This window comes from Anoplopoma fimbria, chromosome 17, assembly GCF_027596085.1.
Source record: "Anoplopoma fimbria isolate UVic2021 breed Golden Eagle Sablefish chromosome 17, Afim_UVic_2022, whole genome shotgun sequence".
Lineage (NCBI taxonomy): Eukaryota > Metazoa > Chordata > Actinopteri > Perciformes > Anoplopomatidae > Anoplopoma > Anoplopoma fimbria.
The window spans coordinates 11,429,211-11,451,377 of NC_072465.1; the positions used below are offsets into that span (position 1 = coordinate 11,429,211).

At 40.4% G+C, this 22,167-nt stretch overlaps 1 protein-coding gene across 1 annotated transcript; it reads right to left on the bottom strand.

Annotated features, from left to right (window-relative positions):
- Positions 1 to 834: 834 nt before the first annotated feature.
- Positions 835 to 20,224, bottom strand: stmn3 (stathmin-like 3). Its single transcript, XM_054616247.1, has 5 exons — positions 20,207 to 20,224; positions 10,021 to 10,116; positions 8,999 to 9,177; positions 3,387 to 3,578; positions 835 to 1,130 (listed from the first exon to the last, which is right to left on the bottom strand). The coding sequence occupies exons 2-5, from the start codon at positions 10,091 to 10,093 to the stop codon at positions 1,071 to 1,073; spliced, it is 504 nt and encodes a 167-aa protein (XP_054472222.1). The 5' UTR covers positions 10,094 to 10,116; positions 20,207 to 20,224; the 3' UTR covers positions 835 to 1,070.
- Between the last annotated feature and the right edge of the window lie 1,943 nt (positions 20,225 to 22,167).

Here is a 22,167-nt window from a genome sequence, read left to right on the forward strand (position 1 = left end):
ACGAATAATTCTGTACAGCTCATGGCATCACTACCTCCTTAAAATAACGATTTTTCTTCAACTTTCCTTTTGTGCACTATGTCAAATAAATTCATTTAATTACTCGTTAAGCCTTTGTTTAATTCGGTTTATCCTGTGGTTTTTCTACTATTGACAAGTGAAAATGTCAGCTTTGAAAAGGCCTAATAATTTTTTCTTCTCAGTAAATTCTACTGTTGTGTTCGTTGATTGATGTGACAGAATCTTTTAGGCTTTTGGCTCTATATCTCTGTTTGCTGTTATTACTGAGAACGTCCTGTTAAAAAGTTTACAGGTTGGTGAGAAACTTGTATGCTAGATTTTTTAAATTATCCAATAAAAAAACCCAGTTTAGCAAACTCTTTCAAACGAAAGTAGCTAAAAGGGCTAGCTCCAAAACACGCTAAATCTAGTGAGAAAGGGGCCAAGTCGACAACACTGACAGCCCATCTCTACAGGCCTCCCTCTGAAGCCACCCCATCAAAATGATCATAAAAAACGTAAACAGCAAACATTGCTACTGTTAATACCCAGAGCTGTTTTTTGTCACCACTTATAATGTTGATTTAGAGTTTATGCTGCTCCATGGCTGCAGGTCTTTTTTGGGCTGAACGATCTTTCAACGCACACGCATGGGGAGAAATGTCAAAGTTAATTCAGGAGTAGAGGGGGATCCTGAAACAAATCACACCAGGGCCCTAAAGAGGCTCAGGAATCATCACATACTCATTGTAAACTTATCAAATTTATCAGACTAGTCATCGTTAGTCAGCCATATTTTAATAGATATATAAACATGACACAGATTTTATTCGGCTCAGGATTGGACTTTATTTTAGCTGTACTTGGCAATATAAGAATATGTACCTGACTTCCAAATGTGTGTGGTTTACCTAAAAATGAAACAGACATTATTTGGTGCTGAATAACTAGTTTGAGTCCTGAAAGGTGCACTGTGGGATGATATTGGTGAATACTGCACGACTAGGAACACTTTGACACACGGAAGAGTTTCAAAAGTAACATCCACAGCCAGAGCGTAGAGAGCGTCTTCAGCCCGAGAGGTCTGCCTGGAGTTCCTTGTTCCTGCGCACATCCGCGGCGTGGACTTCCTGTAAAATAAAGTGATAAACTTTCACATTCACAAGAAGTAAAATGAAACTTAATGACTGAGGTGGGACTTCTGTGGAAAATGAAACTTAAGATTGAGCAACAGCATTTTTTTTAAGTTAGAAGCGGAAACACGGTCGAGATGTTGAAATTTTCCAGAAACGCACTCCAAAAATAAGGTTGTGTCTCAGGCAGCCTGTTCAACCTGCTTTTCAGTCATTGCAGTCCATATAGCAGATCCCTTTTGCATTCAGAGATTTGTTTTCTGTTAAAGCCTGACCAGAAGTGTATGTAGTGTGTAATTTGTAATGTTAAGCATCTCTGAGGTGACTGTGGTTGAGTAAAATGTCACGATTAAGGTATGCACTATATATCCCCCCAACAATATACAGCACCTGCTCTCATCCACCACCCCTGTGTCTGTTGTCATTCAGTAGTCAATCACTCTTGTCCATAACCAGTAATACTTACATCATATGCTGTATTCTATGGCTACTTTGAAGCTACACAAGTGGAAACTTTAAAAATGATTTTGTCCAGGACAAAAAAATGGACTAACATCTGTGTTGGACAGAGGATGTCGCATGTGCACAGATTGTAAAGCCCTCTGAGGCAAATTTGTAATTTGTGATTCTGGGCTATACAAAATAAACTGAACTGAAACTGAACTGTGTTGTTTTTATCCACTTCAGCTCTAATCAGTGGCGTTGGAAATATGACACCCAGGTTGACATGCTAATTTCCGCCCCTTTTCTGATGCGGTGCTATGTGTGATTTAATTAAAGTACAAAACATACAATTATTCTCTGCTCAAAGCCACCAGACTACATTGCCAGAAACTGTAATTTGACCTCAGTGTCATAAAACACGCTTCTTTTAAACAGAAACAGAATAAAACTCCTCAAAACTGTCTTGGATAGTCCTTCCACTGTTCTAACAAAAACAACTCTGGTTTAGTCAAAATAAACCCTTCTTTTACCATGTTAGATCCTCAGAGCCACAAGACTCCATTGACCGAAACCTTAATTTTACCTCGCTGATTGACTTCAGTCAAACTCAGACAGAAACAAGATAAAACTAATGAAAGCCGTGTTCGTTACTCTTTCCACTGTTACAACAATCACCAACGCTGGTCTAAAAGAGAGACTGAATAAGTAACAGATATAAAAAAAAGAAATCACCACCGTAACATTTTCTCTGTTTACTAACCCTGTTTCCGGCAAGTTCATGACGTCCAATGTGACTAACCAGAAAAAGAACAACAGCAAGGCATATTCATACGTATACATCCGTGACCAGCAATGGAGAAGAGGTTTTCCCGTGTATCATAACCTGCATATACGTGCTAATTTTGGTGGAAAAGGGGTTTTAAAGTCACTAAGTTAGATCAACGGTGCTGATTTAAAAATGTATTAAAACAGTTTTTACTAATCTATTGTGATCATTCAGGGTGTTCATGGCTTTTTACTAACACGTTTTTCCCCCCCCCTGGGTTCCTGAAATGTTGTGACTTCAGCAGATCTTGTATTTTAAGACAAGGTGCTGAAGTCACAAAATTTCAGGAACCCAGGGGGAAAAAAATGTGTTAATAAAATGCCATTTCATAAGAAGTGAGATATAATCTGCCATTGAGGACAGAGTCAGTGTAGGAGACACTATTTTGACATCCTATAGTGCGATGTACAGTAAAAGGTGCAGGGTTGGATGAAAGATTTATTATGTACTCATAAAAATGAGACATTAACATGACATTCAATCTGTGAGCCTTTCATTATATCAAACCAAGTTTTTGTTTTTCTTTCTGTTATTGTTTCTGTTTTCTCTTTCTGTTTTCATTTAATTCATGAGAGTCGGCCTTTCCTGCGCTAGAGTCAAACTGAGTAGCCACACACAAGAGATTCACACTGATTAAAAGAGAAAAGTTCCTGTATGTGCACATTTCCCATAATATGGAAGAAAACAGCCACTGACTTCAGGGGTATTGGAGGTGTAGCTATAATTGCTCCTCTGGTGTATTTCTAAACAGAGTAGCTGTTGAAGGCCTTTCGGTGCCCCAGTGGTCCATTTGTGTGTGATTTCAAACGATTTGTATTAATTGAAGGGTTAACAGTACCAGTAAAATGAATTGCTTTATATTATGAACACCAATTTGTACAGTTAAAACGGGGATTGTGTCCGATTTGTGCTGCTCCAAATTTTGAGGGTTGCATATTTTTCCTGCCCACAGTAACAAATTATCACAGAATGGGAAGACTTGCTTTTTCACGGAGCCGTTGTTTGAGGGCATTGAGGTGGGCCTCCCGGTTCTCCTTGTTGACCTCCATCTTTTGGGTGAGCTTCTCCTCCGTCTTCTTGCTAAAGATGTTGTTCTCCTCGCGTGCCTTGTGGAGAACCTCCTGCTCGTGTTCCCTTTTCTCCGCCAGCTGCTTCAGCAACAGGGCCTCCTGGGACTACAGCAGCATGGGAGATACAGATCATGGGGGGGTGGGGCAGACAATGTAATGCGATAAGACAATAAGACGTTTACTGCTCTCTAGCACAAAATATCCATGAAACAATTGACTTGATGACTCTTACATTTCTAAAATCAATTAAAGGCTCATAAAAACTTGCCACCCACTGAAGTTTCAACACAGCCTCTCAGTGACTCCCTCTAATCTTCTCTATAAATCACTTTATTGTCATCTCTACCAGGAGATTATGTAATCAGTTTATTGACACCATATTTTATTGGCGATTTTATTGCTGACTTCTCACTGCTCTTAACAGGTTGCATATGATCAAAAATTGATCGTTTGGACTGTCTTTTGGACCCTTCAATCAAACAATTCAGCAGTGATTGTTTGAAACAGGGCTGAGCGCTGACTAAGACATTTCTGCTCCGGGTCAGTAGGAGGGCAGCTAGTTAGCTGTTAGCCGGTCATTGGGTGTTTTGCCAGATTTTTTAGGCAATATTTGTTATTTATTTAATCAATTTATTTGGTCTGCCTCGAGAACCAGAGTTGCTCAGCTGCTGCTCAGTGGGCAGAGAGCGAGACAGTGGTGAAAACAGCATGTAGAGCTAAATCAGTGAATTAAGGGTTTATTTTGACCGAATTAGAGTCGCCAATTGATGGAACAGTTGAAAGACTAACCCAAAAATGTTTTGGTGAGTTGTATTTTGTGTTTCTGTTGAGTTTGAATGAAGGGCTTAGCAAATGACAAACTAAACCTAGCTAACAGCTAAATGGGCTAATACAGCCAACAGAGCTAGCAGCTAATGGGACTAAACCCACAGCAGAACTGTCAGTTTCTCTTCAGAGGAGACGTTAAACAGTCAACCTGAAGTGTTACACAGTTTACTGCAGACAGCTGCATAGATTAAAATGACAGCGTATCTACGTACGAGTGAAAAACAAGCCTGATAAGCTTGTGGTCTAGAAGCAGGGTTAAACGTGTAATCATTAAATCAAATATTACAGCAGTGGTTGTTGCAGACACGTCCTGGCAGGGATCTGTTTTTAGCTTCCCGTTTGGTTTGGAGAAAAACAAATGGGCAATGACATAAATATCGACAGGGGCACCGGTGCAGCTGCACAGGGGCCAAGAAGCTGTCGGGGGCCCAAAGTTCAACGTCCTTTACTGTGTCCTCACAGCAAGCGAGCGTCCGGTTATAACATCAGACGCTGTTGTTGGAGAAGAAAATGCGCGTTGTTGGGTCAAGTCACTGTAATTCACTTTTATTCTTGTATTACTTTAATCACAACTACGTTGTTCTACATTTTGTTCTTTATTTAGTTCTCGTATGTAAAACACTTATGCATGTTCTGGGCCAATGTTCTACATGTTGTCAGCTAACATTCATTTACATGGCCTTATGAATCTTTAGCACTTTAGCTTTACTGTTAGCATGAGCTAGTTCCAACAACCACAAGCTCATCAGAAGGCCGTTCTATTTGTCACTGACCTTGGCAGAGAAACTATTCGGGGTGGGTGGCATATCTTCTGTTGCGTTGGCAACAATTTTGCCTTTTTAACCATCTGCTGAACTTGATTCAGTATTTGAAGTTTAGTTTTTGAGAGCAGCTTAAGATTAAAGGCAGAGTAGTTTGCTGGTAAACCAAATAGATGCAGATGGAAAGACAGACAGGCATACAGATATGTATGCCTGTCATCCTGACATCCTGTTATTGTTCGGGGCTGTCAATCATGACATTAGCTGTTCTGATCAGCTGATCTCTTCTATCCAATAGCACAGCGACACAGTTACGTCGTTAGCCTATCATCTTGCTGCTGTCTGTTTTAAATATGACTGTCTCTCTACCTTCAGTACGTTCATGCTGCTGCTACGCGCACCTCCACCTCCCCATCTCCACCCAATCTTTGCAGATTCATCTGCTTCATCAACTCATCATTCTATCAGCCTCATCATCCACCACCACCACCAGTGTCTGGACTCCATGAAGGGATTTATCTTGCTGCTTCTAAGGGCAGACACCCCTCAATTATAAATCTCCCTGTAGAGTCCAAGTGCCAAAGACTCTTTATCATCACATCTGTTATTATTAACCAATTATCTTTCCTTCATCTGACTTGTCTCTCCTGATTGAAATAAGATATGCTATGGGAAGCTAACACTGCAAGCCAATCATTAGTAATGTTAGACATCCCTGCACAAGCAACTCTGTCGATGAGCAGGTGTGGGAGTAGAGCAGAGCTCGCATGAAAAACAGGATGCATGGAACTAGAGGAGCCTGTAAGGTAAATCATGGGAGAAACAATGCTCTGGACAGGTCGCAATGGCCCGGCGTCCATCAGAAGTCAAGGTGTGACGTAAACGGGTTAACTGTTTGACTAAAATATATTCCCCAAAGGACATATTTTATTTATATCCTTTAACGCCACGAGTATAGTATAAAACTATGCTCAATTTATTTCCCAGTGAGAACATCCAATATTCCCCACATTAACCACACTGAATCTGTTACTTTGCACTTCTGTTACATCATATTAACAAACCACGTAGGATACCTGTCTGCTCTGCACTCAAAATCAGACTGGAGACGCAACCACAGTTTTTTCTTTTAATTCGGAAACAGACGTTTAATACTGGGATATTTAATGGAAATTACATTAATTTCACTTGATTTATTCCCTCAGTAAACATTGTAAACATGAGTTTATGGTCTCAATCTCTAGTCTTCTTCAATACAGCATGATGTTCATTTAGTAAATTATGGTCCATTTAGAGTCAAATAGACCATAAAGCAGGGTATGATTTAGGGCGGGGCTACCTTTTGATGGACAGGTCACTACCACAGCAACGTATACTCATACAATGGTTTGTATGATACCTTATGAAAACGTTTTTCATTTTTCGTGCGACTTCCTACAAAAGTCCAGCAACATGTGTCATTTTCTGCTTATTACATGCAGTCTTTTCAAAATAAAGTTCCGTCTTCGCAGGAAACTACTTAGTTAGGTTAAGAGGCCCCAAGAAAACAAAATTCCACAAAGTCAATTTAAATTGCGTTACGTGCTGCAAACAGGTTTTATTTGTACTACTTGTTCCAGCACAAACTGTTCAGTGTCACTTAGGGACGCTTTAAATAGGTAGGTACCATTTGTTGCATAACTGTTGTCTTGCACACCCTATTAATTGTGTTAACCTGTTTTTTCGACTCCCTTGATCCAGGTCGTTGAACCTGCTTTCCATTGTTTCTTGTATTTGTACCTGCTGCTGAAAAATCGTATTTACTCCAAACTTGATTTATGTTGACCTCCAATAATCAGACTAAGGGGATCTCCCAGTACAACACTGGGAAAGCTCGGAGCTTAAAGACAGACAAGCTGGAAATACTTTTATATAAGTGCCAGTGCCAGTGTTTGTCCCTTTAGAACAGGGTTAGAGTTGTTTCATAAACACATATTGTTGTTGACCTTTGCTTTGAGGTGGAGAGGCGGTGGCCTGTCTGGCACTTATATAAAAGTATTTACAGCGCATGGAACTACTTTATTGTACAGTAACCTTGCCAACTACTGCACTTTCAGCATACCTGTTTAGCATCATTTTCTACCAGAACTGACTTTTAAAGGAGCTGCATACCAGCACAGTGTTGTTTTAAAATTTGGCTTACTCATGAATTGAGAAAGACCAGGGATGACTGAAGCTCTTTCTTAACACATTATTTGGGAGGACCCAACATTCATCCTCTCTTATCCGGGCTTGAAGTCAAAGGTTGATACAACCTTACAACAACCAAAGGAATTTAATCCTTTAATTGCTTGGACACAAGGTGTGGTGCTTTGGTATTCACAATGATGGTAACACGACTGCACAATAGGCTCTGAAGGCCACTGCATGCATTTATACGACATTCCTAAGAGTGTGAACTCTGTTAAAGATGTTTTGAGCAACACAAATAGATCCCTGATTAACTTTACCGTTCCATTTGGACCCTTAACCCTTATTTTCTCCACATAATGGTCACAGGGACTGAGAATGAAAAGTTAAGGGTGGATAATACGGAATTTTGAGCATATTTATCGCCTCATGGCTGAGCTGCGGTTGCAGTTAACCGTGCTAAGGGTGCTAACAGATTAAACAATGGCAGCAGTGCTGACAGAGCTAACATTGTTTACCTGAGGGCGAACCGGAGGTTGGGAGCTATGCTTCCGCGACCACGCCGTCGATTGGGACGGCGTTATCGGCGTAACATGCACTAAAAGTACGCGCCGCCGGCCCTTCTTTGAAACAAAGCACAGAGAAAGCTCTGATAACAACCCACACAGAGGAAGCGTGACTTCATCTGCTCAGGTAGACATTACTACACTAAATCTTTACAAAGCTGATAGTTGTTGCCAAGCAATTGGCCCGCACAGGAACGGTACTAGTATCATACAAATGTTTTGTTAACAAATGAAACCAGATATAAACAATCTCCTTTTAAATTAGTTGAATCAGTCATGCCAGTGTTAATATTGGATTTTATGTGGATGTAACTGCCAGCGTTAGTGACTTTGGGAGTTACATGCTATATTCAGGCTATATTCAGGTTGATGTTCTTACTGAAGTCTCTCTGAGCAATTTATCTCTCTGTTTTTTCAGATAAGTGAAGAAATTAGATGTTAAATTGTGTTAAATAACAATAAATATGTCATATTCTCCTCAAAATGTATCGTCAGTCAAAAGTAAGACAGTAAAGCCAGTGGTCTTTGTAGTAAAGATGCAAATAAACACGTATCTATAAAGAAAACTAAAAAAAGATTTCAAGTTTTCATAGCATTACTATTTTTATACTATGATTATGGAGTGCTGTGCTGATAGTATCATAGACATAATAATAATAACCAGTTTAATAATAAGCTGTTGTTAATAAGACTATTAAAGACTATTTTAATGTGTATAAATGCCATTTTGTCCCTTTAGAGAACCTCTCATTTTACTGCAGCAGGGTCAGTCCTGGTTCTGGTTCTGGTTCTCCCGTGCCTCTCTTCCCTACAGCGGGGAATCCGAGGTGAAGCTCTGCTCCTTGCCGGAGGAGGAAACACCTATGTGGGTTTCACTCAAATTTTGGCTGAACCAGATTTAATTTCAACAGATTGAAAACAGTTTAGAAGATAAAATAACTTTTTTTCTATTCATTTAACTATATTTATTTATATATTATTTATATATTTATTATTTTATTTTTTAATTACTTTTTTAAATCTTAAGAATGACAAGACTTCAGTTAAATCTATCAGGGCTATTATAGAATCTGTTGGGTGGGAAAACAATTAAATGAAAGGGGGTAAATTAGCCTACTCTGGCTCAATGCAGATGAATCACCAACAGGATCAGCAGGGACACTTAATGAAGGGGCCATGCTGCAGTCACATGTCTGCCTACCTTCCTCCTCTCCTCAGCAGCCTCCAGCCTCCTCTGGAGCTCCTCCAGGGAAGCCTCCCTCCTCGGGGGGGAGGGCAGCGGCTGATGCTGGCTTTTGTCCCCGGACTGGTCTTGATCCTTCAGGATAACCTCAAATGACTGGCCTGATGCTCGCTTGTTCAGGCCCTTGACCTCCAGGTCTGACAAAGCAACAGTAAAACACAGAGAGAGTAAGCTGTTTATGTGGCAAAGGAGAGAGCTGTTAACTGAAAGGAGCTGTGAACATGGTTGGTAGTACACATGTAAACACATGGGGTGAAGAGTGTCCCTCTTCTTGTCACTTAAAGAGACAATTTGCGAGATACAGTTGATAAGAGTGGCAGCAACATGGCCTAAAGTCAACACATGCTGTAAAAAGTGCAGAAGAGCAAATACATGTTGACCTTCAATCACTAAAAAATACATTTTGTTCTGTGTTCTCTCACAGAAACCTGCTGTGTATTTGTCCAATATCTTTTTCTCTTTTCCTGAACTAACTGCTACATAGACAAGTCTATACATATCATAATCTTGTGTTTTGCTCTTTCACTGCACTTTATAGGTATGGCCTAATTTACAGATTGGCTTTACTGTTAGCATGAGCTAGTTCCAACAACCACAAGCTCATCAGAAGGCCGTTCTATTTGTCACTGACCTTGGCAGAGAAACTATTCGGGGTGGGTGGCATATCTTCTGTTGCGTTGGCAACAATTTTGCCTTTTTAACCCTCTGCTGAACTTGATTCAGTATTTGAAGTTTAGTTTTTGAGAGCAGTTTAAGATTAAAGGCATTGTTGACCTAAGAGTAGTTTGCTGGTAAACCAAATAGATGCAGACAGAAAGACAGACAGGCATACAGATAAACAGACAGACAGACAGACAAACAAACAGATAGACAGACAAATAGACAGACAGACAGACAGACAGACAGACAGACAGACAGACAGACAGACAAATATAAAGGCAGACAGATAGAGAGACAGACAGACAGATAGACAGACTGACCTCCATACTGATAGAGGCTGTTGGGATGTGGCTGTGTGTAGAAGCAGGAGCAAATCAGAGACAGCATGGACATCTCCTTGATCTTCTCTGTGTAGGCTGTAACAGAGAGATAAAAGACCAAATGAAACACATGAAAAAATCTATCAACTTAGTGGGGCAAAATAAAACTTGAGTTACTTCGTTGAGGAATTTGGTTTGCTGCGCTAGTAATATAATATAACACATAAAAACAACAAGAAACGATTGAAATCGGTGCCTTTAAACAACACAAAACCCTTGTTGTGTATAGAGAAAGCTAGTCCCTGTTCTGGTTTGGACAGGTTTAAATTGTAGGTTTCTCCACATTGCTCTATCTAATATCAATGTCCTGAAACCTCTTGGGTACTAACTGGCACCTCTTTTATCCTGGCTCCCCCCTAATTCAAGCTAGATTACACAACGAAGTGTCCTACCAAACATAAAAAACATACATAAACCCACACTGGTGATTTTATATATTACACCTCAGGACTGTGTGGGGGAGATAGATTTGATTGACATTTTATTTAATCTCTGTTAACTTCGTTGCACCTGCTAGAGTGGGACAAATTCAGTATTCATCCTTCTCAGTTCATGAGGTATGGTGAGCTCACATGGAAGGCTTAAACAAGAGGATAGATTTTTTTTTAAAGGAAGGACATGTTGTGACCGCTGTGTTCAGCCAGCCCCAGTCTTAGACACAAATACTGCATGCACCTCACTCATACCATCAGGTCGACAGAAAGATGTCTACTGACAATGTCTGAGCATACAGACGTACACTTTAAATAAGAAAACGCAACGTGTCAGTACACTGTGTATTCTGTACAAATGTACATGTCACTGAATGATTTGCATGTTAGATTGCCCTACAGGTTATTCCACATAGCCTTTTTATGAGCTGTCTCTCTTTCCAGATAGCATGCTGTATTGTGTCCTTTAAACTGCCTTAACAATGGGAACTCTGTTGAAGTAGAAACCTTGGAAACTCGTGACAGCTGTGTGTTTGTGGTCAGATATTATTGGCTAATTCTGTGCTGGAGTCAGATCAAACCTTTACACTTCACTTATCCAATATGGTCTTGCATGGTACAAGCTGTTTGCACCAGACAATCCTAAAAAAAATGTCTGGAGAATGTCATATCTCTAGGAAGGTATTTTTTTTCTTGTTCCAGGGTCAACAGCCTTGTTTTTAAGACATTGACCAACTCTGTCTCCATCAGAATTACATTCCTATACAACTAAACGTATTGGTGCATATTGGAGAGCAAAGAGCTAAAGCAGTGAAGAGGTGATTGAAGAGCCAACACAGTCTCACGGAATTTCATGAAATAGTCACTAAATGCAATCCATTGGATTATTGTATTGCGACACAAACTGTGTATTTTTCATTGCATTTGGAAATACTTTTTTGGGGTAAGCATTACGTTAAAAATGAAAGGTAGGTCAAGACTACAGAACCACTTTGTTAGGTTTTGTAAAATCATCATGGTTGGGCTTAAAAAAACTACATACAGTTTAGGTAACAAAACCGACGCTAGGTTTAGGCAACATAACAAATGCTAGGTTTAGGCAACATAACAAATGCTAGGTTTAGGCAACAAAACCGACACTAGGTTCTGGCAACATAACCAACGCTAGGCTTAGGTAACAAAACCAACGCTAGATTTAGGCAACATAACCAAAGCTAGGTTTAGGCAACATAACCAACGCTAGGTTTAGGTAACAAAACAAACGCTAGGTTTAGGCAACATAACCAACGCTAGGTTTAGGCAACATAGCTAATGCTAGGTTTAGGCAACATAACCAATGCTAGGTTTAAGCAACAAAAGGATAGGTTTAGGCAACAAAACGAATGCTAGGTTTAAGTAACAAAACCAACGCTAGGTTTAGGCAACAAAACCAACGCTAGGTTTAGGCAACAAAACCAATGATAGGTTTATGAAAAACAAAATAGGCTTTTGATTTTTTTTTGCTTTTTTAAAATTAAAATTAAAATAAAAATCATACCTGATAAAATTCTGTTATGAAATGACGAAGTAAGATTTTATAACCATGTGTTGAGTTTCAATTCTTCCAAAATTGTTGGTTCATTTATATATCAATTATAATTTAGGGTTGCACACATGCCACATGCCAGCATGGCTTCAGGCAGTGTAGTGCAACCAGAGTGACAAGTCTGTCTTGTTAACTTTATGTTCTGTGTTGGCAAGTGTTACATCATATTTCAGTTTTCTTGTTCACGGTCGACAAAGTGTCCCTACATCTTTCAGTAAAGTGAAGGAGACAATGTATTTAAAATATTAAACACAGACACATCCTATGATACTGCTGCTTAAGAGTTTGATTCATAATTTTAGCTTAGCGGAAGTTCAGTCAGTGCGCCCAATCGCACTCAGCTGACTATGGGCGTTCACTCCTAGTGAAAACAATCAGAGTCTCCCTAAGCCAATCGTATAGTTGCTGCCAAACTGTAAATAGAAAACTGTAACTTGGGGTCGGTTGTGGGTCAGATAGCTACGAGACAAGTTGGCGCCCCAGTCATAAACAAATTTAGTGCATCAGGTCTTAACCTTCCATGGAGCACAGAGAAGCAAGAGTGCACAACTCCCCTCTAGGAGCTGAGCGACTCCAAGGCTATGGATTGTGTTTCTGTATCAAGGACACAGTGCACAAGGCGAACAAGATTTCAGCATCTAAATCATCACATTCACAGAGTAGATAGAGCAGAGCCTGGGGCCTCAGACATGTCCAGAGGCACCTGACTTACTGATTGTTCAGCCTATGACCTGGAGCATGTGAATCCTGACCTCTGATTAGGTATTAGGCTTATTGTTTATGACTTAGTTTTACAATTGTGGCTTGGTGGAGAAATTACCTAAATTACCTTCCTATCTCTGTACATCCAGACAGGTTAAATTATCCTTGACCTTCAGAATTGAGGTTGGCAACGCATTTGTGACTGCATTTCTGCATAACACTTGTATGGCTTTTACTCGATTCTCCTTGAATTCATTATACTCATGTGTGTGTTCAGTGGTCTATGTTTTGCTCCATTCAAAGTAGAAAGTCAGAATGGTACTTAGTCATACATCTGACATCATCACACATGACCTCTTCTGGTATTGAAATAGTCAAAATGATAGCAGCTACTTCCCCCTGCCGTTTGAGGCCACTCACAAAGTAACAGAAGCCAAGTGCAAAGTGGAACCATCAGTTTTGATGTCTGGGGGTTTTTCATTGCGTGACTGGAATGCATTTCTTAAAAAGTTGTTATTTTTAGAAAAGATTCTAAATTATTAACGCGTACTTCAAAATCACTTTCTGGCACAACAATCCTCTTGGATAATCTTTTTTTCCAGATGGCCCCCAAGTCACTGAGCACCTGGACTCAATATGAGGTAATTTCAGAGTTCAATGGCAACACATCTGAGAATATGTTTTACAGGTGTAGACAGTAGGCTAACGCAACAATGTAAAGCATGCTTAGTATCTTATTCTGCAAGGAATTCATTGCATGAACTAATCAAAAGTATGACATGTTCCTGTAGTTTCCAGGGCTGTGGAACGTTAAAATGAATTTCCTTGACATTATCAGCAGCCACGATGATGGCATCAGGTCCAACTTGTTTACTGTAAACTGTCAAAAAGGAAAAAAGGCTTCCAATGGTTTCTGCATGGAGCACCAACCATCACATTCATATGCTCAGAGACAGGTCAACAAGCTCAAACGAATGAATGTCACCTACGAAACAAGCAGGAAAGCATACGTTGTTATAAATTAGATTATATAGTGATATTCCATCTGGTGATTGACAGTGTATTTTGAAAGAGGTTATGTCTTTAAATATTAATTGATCCATGGCTAAGCCCACACTGTCACTAACTGCACTCACTGATGAAATATTATTTTAAAAAAGCGATTTCAGAGAGAAGCAGAAAGAAGGGTCAATATGCTCTACATCTAGGATGTCTAACTGGTTCAGCAGTGAAAAAAGGTTTAAAAGATAAAGATAGAAGCTAAAGCTAGAGATCACAGTGTAACAGTGATCCACCACGTCACCTGGTGATTGAGACTGAAGATAATGAATTGAAGGAGCAACAGTGTTCCTGTTAAGCTGAGTAGGTCTTTATTCACTGTTACAAACATTAAAAAGCTAAAGCAGCATGTGTATACCTTCAGTAGCTAGCATAGCATAGAAGTGCTAAAGCTAGTTAATGATGTGGCCACAGGTTTTTAGGAAGAAAAATAATGTTTTAGAAACGTTTATCTCCTTCCAAACTCTAAGGGTAACCAGTCTCACTATTACACAACGTTTAACCATGACGAGATCCAAATCCACTAAACCAGCCTCTGAAACCATTGATGAGAGTCAATGGAGGAGAGACCCTTGACACAGCTGACCATGCTAAGCTATGATTGGCTAGTCTCCATTAGAGGAGCGGTCAATTGTTTCATCTTCAAATGGTATTAGAGGGCCAGAAACCAAATATTAATATTACAGCTGCCAACATGGGGGTCAGAACTTACATAGCACTGATCCACAGTGCAGTAGAGGGAATGATTAGGACCATGAACATTTTATATTGAAGGTGGTTAAGAGGACGCGACAGTCACAAATATAATAGATGAAAAAATATAATAGCCTATGTGATGTCATACCTTTGGGTGCAACAGAGAATGATGCTGGACCGAAGCCATAAATGGATTATAATATTCATAACTATGTTTTCATTGGTATATATTAACCTGAAAGTAAGAATCACTGTTTTCATTAGCTCAAAATGAGCCCTTCCTAATTACAGTACATAGGAAGCAGGTTCTCTTCAAGGACTCCACCATGTTGCACCGCTATGTTTCTACGGTAGCCCAAAATGGACAAACCAAGCACTGGCTCTAGAGGGAGCCTTGCACATTTATACGCTGCCTGAAGCGACAGCATTACTACAGTCCTGCCACCAAAAGCCACACACACTGTCCCTTTTCAGTGCTTTTCCTTATGGGGAAAGACACATGGCACAGATTCTCTATGTTCCACATAAGAACAAATTTCTTTGCATCAGTGTTTTTTACAATGTGCTGATAGCTTAGTTTCAAGTTTCAAGTAAATTTGGTAAGTCAATATTTACATCAGCATTGATATGTTCCAGCACAGTACAGTCATATTAATTAGTTAAAGCATTAAAGTTTAAATTTAGATATTGCTTAAGTATTTCTAATCCTTTTTTACAGATGCTTGTCCTCAAGTGACCCAGTAAGAGATTTGTCCTTGTCCCTCTTTGCACCTGCACCATGTCTGCAAAACAAACCAGTCCCACATGAATACTTCCTGTGTGTCTGTGTGTGTGTGTGTGTGTTTGTATGTGTGTGTGTGTGTGTGTGTGTGTGTGTGTGTGTGTGTGTGTGTGTGTGTGTGTGTGTGTGTGTGTGTGTGTGTGTGTGTGTGTGTGTGTGTGTGTGTGGTTAAGATGCAGCATGTGTTGCAATTATGTGCTGATAAGCCTTAAAAAAGCCAGCCAGTGGGCGTTGCCAAGGTGACAGTAACGCAGTGTAAAGTGAATACAAGCAGAAACACCTGTATTTACATATAACAGGTCAGTGTTTCTCAATATAATTGTAAGGGTCCAATCCCACTGGTCATGAAGGGGACTCCAGAGGGGTCCCCAATATATAATTTGATTATTAGATCAAATTTGTGTTTAATTTAAAACCAACTTAATTAACACACAACTCATTCAGTTTTAAATGTTCTGTAATTTTGTCCACTTCACGTACATCAATGTGGGTAGGCTAGATAACCCAAACTCCTCACAGTAAACTGACATTACACATATAAATATTGACCCAGGCCAGATGGCCACATTAGATGTTGAAACACGCCCTCTGCTGTTCAGAGAGGCAGGTCCCCATAGGTTAGAACAGTTCATTTACTTCCTGTGTATTGTACTGCACTCTGTCTGCGTGATAGAAAAAGCATCCACAGTGTTCAAAGTGCTGAGTAATCCTCAGTTACTGCTATTCCAGAGGGCTACATACGATTGATGTTTTCCCACTGAGAGGTGTTTATGTTGAGGGAACCTTGAGTTGTCCAGTTGCAGGCCACGTTTAGAGAGCCTTCTCTAAACAGTTGAGTCATGATGTGATGTTGTGAGGGTCCTCCCTCCTAGAAACAGGAACATTAGTTTGACGTGTCAGGTTTCACTGACATGACAGGAGGAGGAAGAGTGGGATCCGTGCATTTACCACGAGGTCATCTATTATTGAGATGTTCATCATGATGGACCCATTAGTCCCTCTCAGCTTCCCAACCACGTGGTTCCCTATGCTTTCCCTCTGTCCACAGACACAGAGCATCACAATACATATCAAATAATGTCTCCAAATCTGATGCAGCTAGCATTCGTTTCTGCCCACAGAGTTATTGCACGGAGTCTGGGGGAAGTGGCCACAGCACTCCATTATATTCTTTATTATATTATCATTTCATACAAGTCATACACAGTAATTGCCCATCTGCTCCTTTAAAATCCAACTGAAGACAAAGCCATTTAGTTTTTATAACCAATTAAAAGAAGATGGGCAAACAGAGGAGGAGTGAGTGGATATATATCAGTCTAGCTGAGAAATAAGATAAGTCCATAATATCAACATACTGTACTTTATTATACACACAGGGCTCTAAGAGCATATAGGGGCTATTACTGGTTTTTTTGCACCTAATTATTGTTCTGCAAATCGCAAGGATAATTTTACAGCAGTTATATAATTGCTTTTGAGAAAAATACTACACCCACTAAATGCAGTGATTAGCAAGTTGTGTGAAGGTGAGAACTTCTTCCTATAGCTCTGTACGGAATCCAGAGCATATCTATGATTGAGGTATTGCCTCCGAACAGCTCTCAACACGCAGATAGGCTAGCAGCTAAAAGTGCCTACAACTTCCACAGTGCTGAGGAGCTAATGGTGTTAACCTTAGAGGGAACTGGGGGGCGCTATGCTTACGCAAAAACAATGTGGGTCATGACACGTTATGAGCGCTAACCAAGCTTGCATTCTCTCTACTGTCCATTAGGGGGCGACTCCTCTGGTGGTATAGAAGTTTATGAGAAAATGACTCTACTTTACTTTATTATCTCAGTAAACATTGTAAACATGAGTTTATGGTCTCAATCTCTAGTTTCAAGTCTTCTTCAATACAGCATGATGTTCATTTAGTAAATGATGGTCCATTTAGAGTCAAATAGACCATAAAGCAGGGTATGCTTTAGGGCGGGGTGAGGGAATGAATAAAAGACAGCTACAGAGCATATTGCTGTAGGTAAGTGTTCACACTCCCCCGATGTGTTGTGCACAGTGAGTCAGAGTAGTTGGATCTATTGAGCACCATACATCATTTCATCAGTCTTCCACTGAATCCTTTAAAATGGCTGGCTTGTACACCACAGCGTAGTATTATGATATGGTAATAATTTAATGTGTTTATTGCTGAAAGCGGCTGGCATAACACGACATCAACTCTAAATTCCTGCCTCTTCCTTTTTTCTTTTCTTTCCTTCCTTTTCTGTGGAGGCTAAACAGCAGCATGTAATGAGCTGTGTGTGTGTGTGTGTGTGTGTGTGTGTGTGTGTGTGTGTGCGTGTGCGTGCGTGTGCGTGCGTGTGTGTGTGTGTGTGTGTGTGTGCATCAGAGAGGGTCACGAGGTGTGTACACAAAGGGAGACATCGGTTGAGACAGGGAGCAGGGCGTTGACAAGCTCACGAGTTGGAGAGCATGCAGTGTTTCATTTATTATTCAGGATTTGGGGTCGAAGGAAAAGACTCCAAATTCAAAGAAAACAAAGTTGTGCCTGGTGCGTCATAGACGTCTTTGAAACTACTTTCAAAATGGCACTCAATATGTCGAATATTTGCATTTGCATCGTCGAGGATCTCTGCCCACTCAGGGCCTAAAAAGAGGCGATAGAGTCTGTTTTTGGAATCAAGAAGATGAGCAATTATAGGGATAAACTAATGATGAAGGATGGTGCATGGAGATATTGATGGAAATTTGTAATCAACTGGCACGACCCCCTCCTCTCATATCAAATATGAGGAAGCACATGGAGCACAATGATCAATGTTATGATAGGAAGTGGGACACCCAGAACTGAATAACCTCACCATTTGAAAGTGATTTTATAGGCTTACATTGGGAATATCACTTAGCTTCATGATTGATCCTTGTATATGTGGAACTATGTCAAATTTAGCAAAATAACAAATTAATAAAGATGTTGGCCTGTGACAATGACCCCTCAAGGTTAAAAATGTTTTCCAGAGATCATAAGCATGACACCTGCACGCCAATGAGAAGTTACAAAAAACTGCTGTGAACATTTTAAAAAGATAATGGTCAGCAAATAGCCAATAGTCAGCAGTGTAGTAGTAACGTCAAAGAGCACAGAGACGAGAGTTAATGATAAAAAATGTAACTACTTCATGCTTCATCCACACACTATTATCGTAAAATGAGTGACAGCTTTTTTCAGCTCATTTTCTGTAACCAGTGTCGCTTTGAAGCATGGTGAAATTTGCAAACTAGCTGGCTAACTAGCGTACAGTGCTAATTAGCTAGCTTGCTAATTCCGCCGTGCTTGAATGCTGAACACTTTAAGGCCGCATTGATGTGTGTACTAACTAACTAACTAACTAACTAACTAACTAACTAACTAACTAACTAACTAACTAACTAACGCCATTTTCTTTTGTAATAATTAAATGACCAGAGAAAAAGAGTCCAATGTCCGTTCTACTCTATTCCGTTTCTATGGATACAGTAAATATAGATAATATAACATATGGATGTATACTGTCCTGTTTAAATGCATGTTAGTCGGTCGACCCACCACTTCGGTCCAGACTGAAGTATCTCACATCGTATTTCTTTTTGGCTGCATACAAATAAAAAATGTATTGTCCAGTGAAGATTCTCAACATTTACTGAATGGATTGACCCCAAAATATGTTACAAACATTCAGTGTCTATTCAATGTATCCTAAAATCTTCAGTGATGCTCTGACTTTTCTAATTCTACCGCCAAAAACGTTCAACTTGTCATACCAAATGCCTGCAAAACCAGTGACACTCCCGTAAGCTTCATCTTTGTATTTAGTGCTGATAAACTAATGTTAGCATCCTAACATGCTGAACTAAGATGATGAACATCGTAAACATTATACCTGCTCAACATCAGCATGTTTGCATTGTCATTGTGAACCTGTTAGCACTTGGCACGTTAGCACGTATGTGCAGCATCAGGAGTCTTGTTTTATTGTTAGCACTTATAGTATGTCTAAAAGAAAGCGATTATTACACATTTGTTGTGAATTCATTCTCATCCTCATTATTTGCCGTGCTTATGGTGATTATAGAAGGCTTTTGAGTTGGTTGATGCTACTCTCTTGTCTAATGTTATTGCCTCGGATATATATGAAAATATACTATATCATGTTTTTAAAAGGTACGCATTTGAATGCAAATGTATAAAATGTGGTTATCAGTTTATAATACAGTGCACCAGAGACAAAATGTATATTCACTTTTACAATCTTAAAGCTATAAATAAATATGAGTGCTACGTGACAGAAGGCGTGATTACTTTTAAAGATTATGTGCCTTACTTTAAAGTGACATCTGACTTAATGGCTTAAACATAAGATGAACTAAAAATAGCAGCACATCGATATTGATACTGTGATGATTATCCCAGTATTCTTTTTTTTATGTTTGATTTGTCCTCCTTTACTTGCAGTAAAAAGTCCCCAGAATAGTAAAAATGTGTGGTTCATTGCCAGTCTCAGTGTAAATCTGTGTTTAGTTTATTTTGTGTTTTTGATCTGCAGCAGTGAGCTGGTCAGCTGTGGTGACATATTACTGCAAATTTATGATCAATAAGCTGCTGTTTCTGGAAGGATCTGGCTGCGTCTACATGTCGGTATGGGACTAGGGGACGGTCTCTCATCTACATCAGAACCCCTGAACAATAAGAGAAGAAAACCCCGGTTGCCATGACAATTACACAGATACACACAGACCCTCTTCGCCCTCTGCATCATCAAATAGACTTAAAACAATGCTGCCCGCCCCTCCCCCCCACACACAATTTCAACTGTTAGCACGATGTCTTACCTGATAATGTGCTGGTCATTGTTGCTGACAGTGGAGGAAGAGGAGAGAGACGGAGGATGCAGCTGGGTGGAGGCGAGGAGAGAATGTGAAGGAGGAGGAGAGAGAGAGAGGATGAAGGAGGAGGAGGAGGAGGGATGGAGAGAGAGAGAGAGAGAGAAAGAGAGAAGAAGGGCTGGGCATTTGTGTGTGTGTGTTTCCTTTATGGTGCAGTGCACAAGTCTATGTGAACAATGGGCAGTCACTTGTGTGTGTGTGTGTGTGTGTGTGTGTGTGTGTGTGTGTGTGTGTGTGTGTGTGTGTGTGTGTGTGTGTGTGTGTGTGTGTGTGTGTGTGTGTGTGTGTGTGTATCCTGTATGGTGCAGTGCACAAATCTATGTGAACAATTGGCAGTCACTTGTGTGTGTGTGTGTGTGTGTGTGTGTGTGTGTGTGTGTGTGTGTGTGTGTGTGTGTGTGTGTGTGTGTGTGTGCTGGGTGGGCGGGGTGAAGCAGTGTAGGGAGAACAGTCCCACCATGTACAGTGGGGGAAATAATTATTTGATCCCTTGCCGATTTTGTAAGTTTGCCCACTGACAAAGAAATTAATGATCTATAATTGTAATGGTAGGTTTATTTTAACATTGAGAGACAGAATATCAAAAAATAAATCCAGAAAATCACATTATATAAAAGTTATAAATTGATTTGCATTTGATCGAGTGAAATAAGTATTTGATCCCCTAACAAAACATGACTCAGTACTTGGTGGAGAAACCGTTGTTGGCAAGCACAGAGGTCAGACGCTTCTTGTAGTTGGTCACCAGGTTTGTGCACATCTCAGGAGGGATTTTGGTCCACTCCTCTTTGCAGATCTTCTCCAAATCCTGAAGGTTTTGAGGCTGTCGCTTGGCAACTCTAAGCTTCAGCTCCCTCCACAGATTTTCTATGGGATTAAGGTCCGGAGACTGGCTAGGCCACTCCATGACCTTAATGTGCTTCTTCTTGAGCCACTCCTTTGTTGCCTTGGCCGTATGTTTTGGGTCAATGTCGTGCTGGAAGACCCATCAACGACCCTTTTTCAGTGTCCTGGCTGAGGTAAGGAGGTTGTCGCCCAAGATTTCACGGTACATGGCCCCGTCCATCCTCCCCTCAATGCGGTGAAGTCGTCCTGTCCCCTTAGCAGAGAAACACCCCCAAAGCATAATTTTTCCACCTCCATGCTTGACGGTGGGGATGGTGTTCTTGGGGTTATAATCAGCATTTCTCTTCCTCCAAACACGGCGAGTTGAGTTGATGCCAAATAGCTCGATTTTGGTCTCATCTGACCACATTACCTTCTCCCAAGCCTTCTCTGAATCATTCAGGTGTTCATTGGCAAACTTCAGACGGGCCTGTACATGTGCCTTCTTGAGCAGGGGCAGTTGCAGGCGCTTGCAGGCGCTGCAGGATTTTAATCCATTACGGCGTAGTGTGTTACCAATGGTTTTCTTGGTGACTGTGGTCCCAGCTGTCTTGAGATCATTAACAAGTTCCTCCCGTGTAGTTCTGGGCTGATCCCTAACCTTTCTCATGATCATCGATACCCCACGAGGCGAGATCTTGCGTGGAGCCCCAGACCGAGGGCGATTGATGGTCATTTTGTGTTTCTTCCATTTACGAATAATTGCACCAACAGTTGTCTCCTTCTCACCAAGCTGCTTTCCGATGGTCTTGTAGCCCATTCCAGCCTTGTGCAGGTCTACAATCTTTGCCCCGACGTCCTTAGACAGCTCTTTGGTCTTGCCCATGGTGGAGAAGTTGGAATCTGATTGATTGATTCTGTGGACAGATGTCTTTTATACAGGTAATGAATTGAGACAGATGTCTTTCATACAGGTAACGAGTTGAGATTCAGAGTACTTTCTTAAAGTGAAAGGACTAATCTAACCGATATGTGGGAGCCAGAATTCTTGCTGGTTGGTAGGGGCTCAAATACTTATTTCA

Excerpts from the sequence above, each read along its gene's own strand:
- stmn3 (XM_054616247.1), bottom strand. The coding sequence starts at position 10,093 with ATGTCCATGCTGTCTCTGATTTGCTCCTGCTTCTACACACAGCCACAT. Across the intron at positions 3,579-8,998 it reads CTGCTGAGGAGAGGAGGAAG|TCCCAGGAGGCCCTGTTGCT; the intron begins GTAGGCAGACAT and ends ATGCTGCTGTAG. Across the intron at positions 1,131-3,386 it reads AACAACGGCTCCGTGAAAAA|GAAGTCCACGCCGCGGATGT; the intron begins GCAAGTCTTCCC and ends TTTATTTTACAG.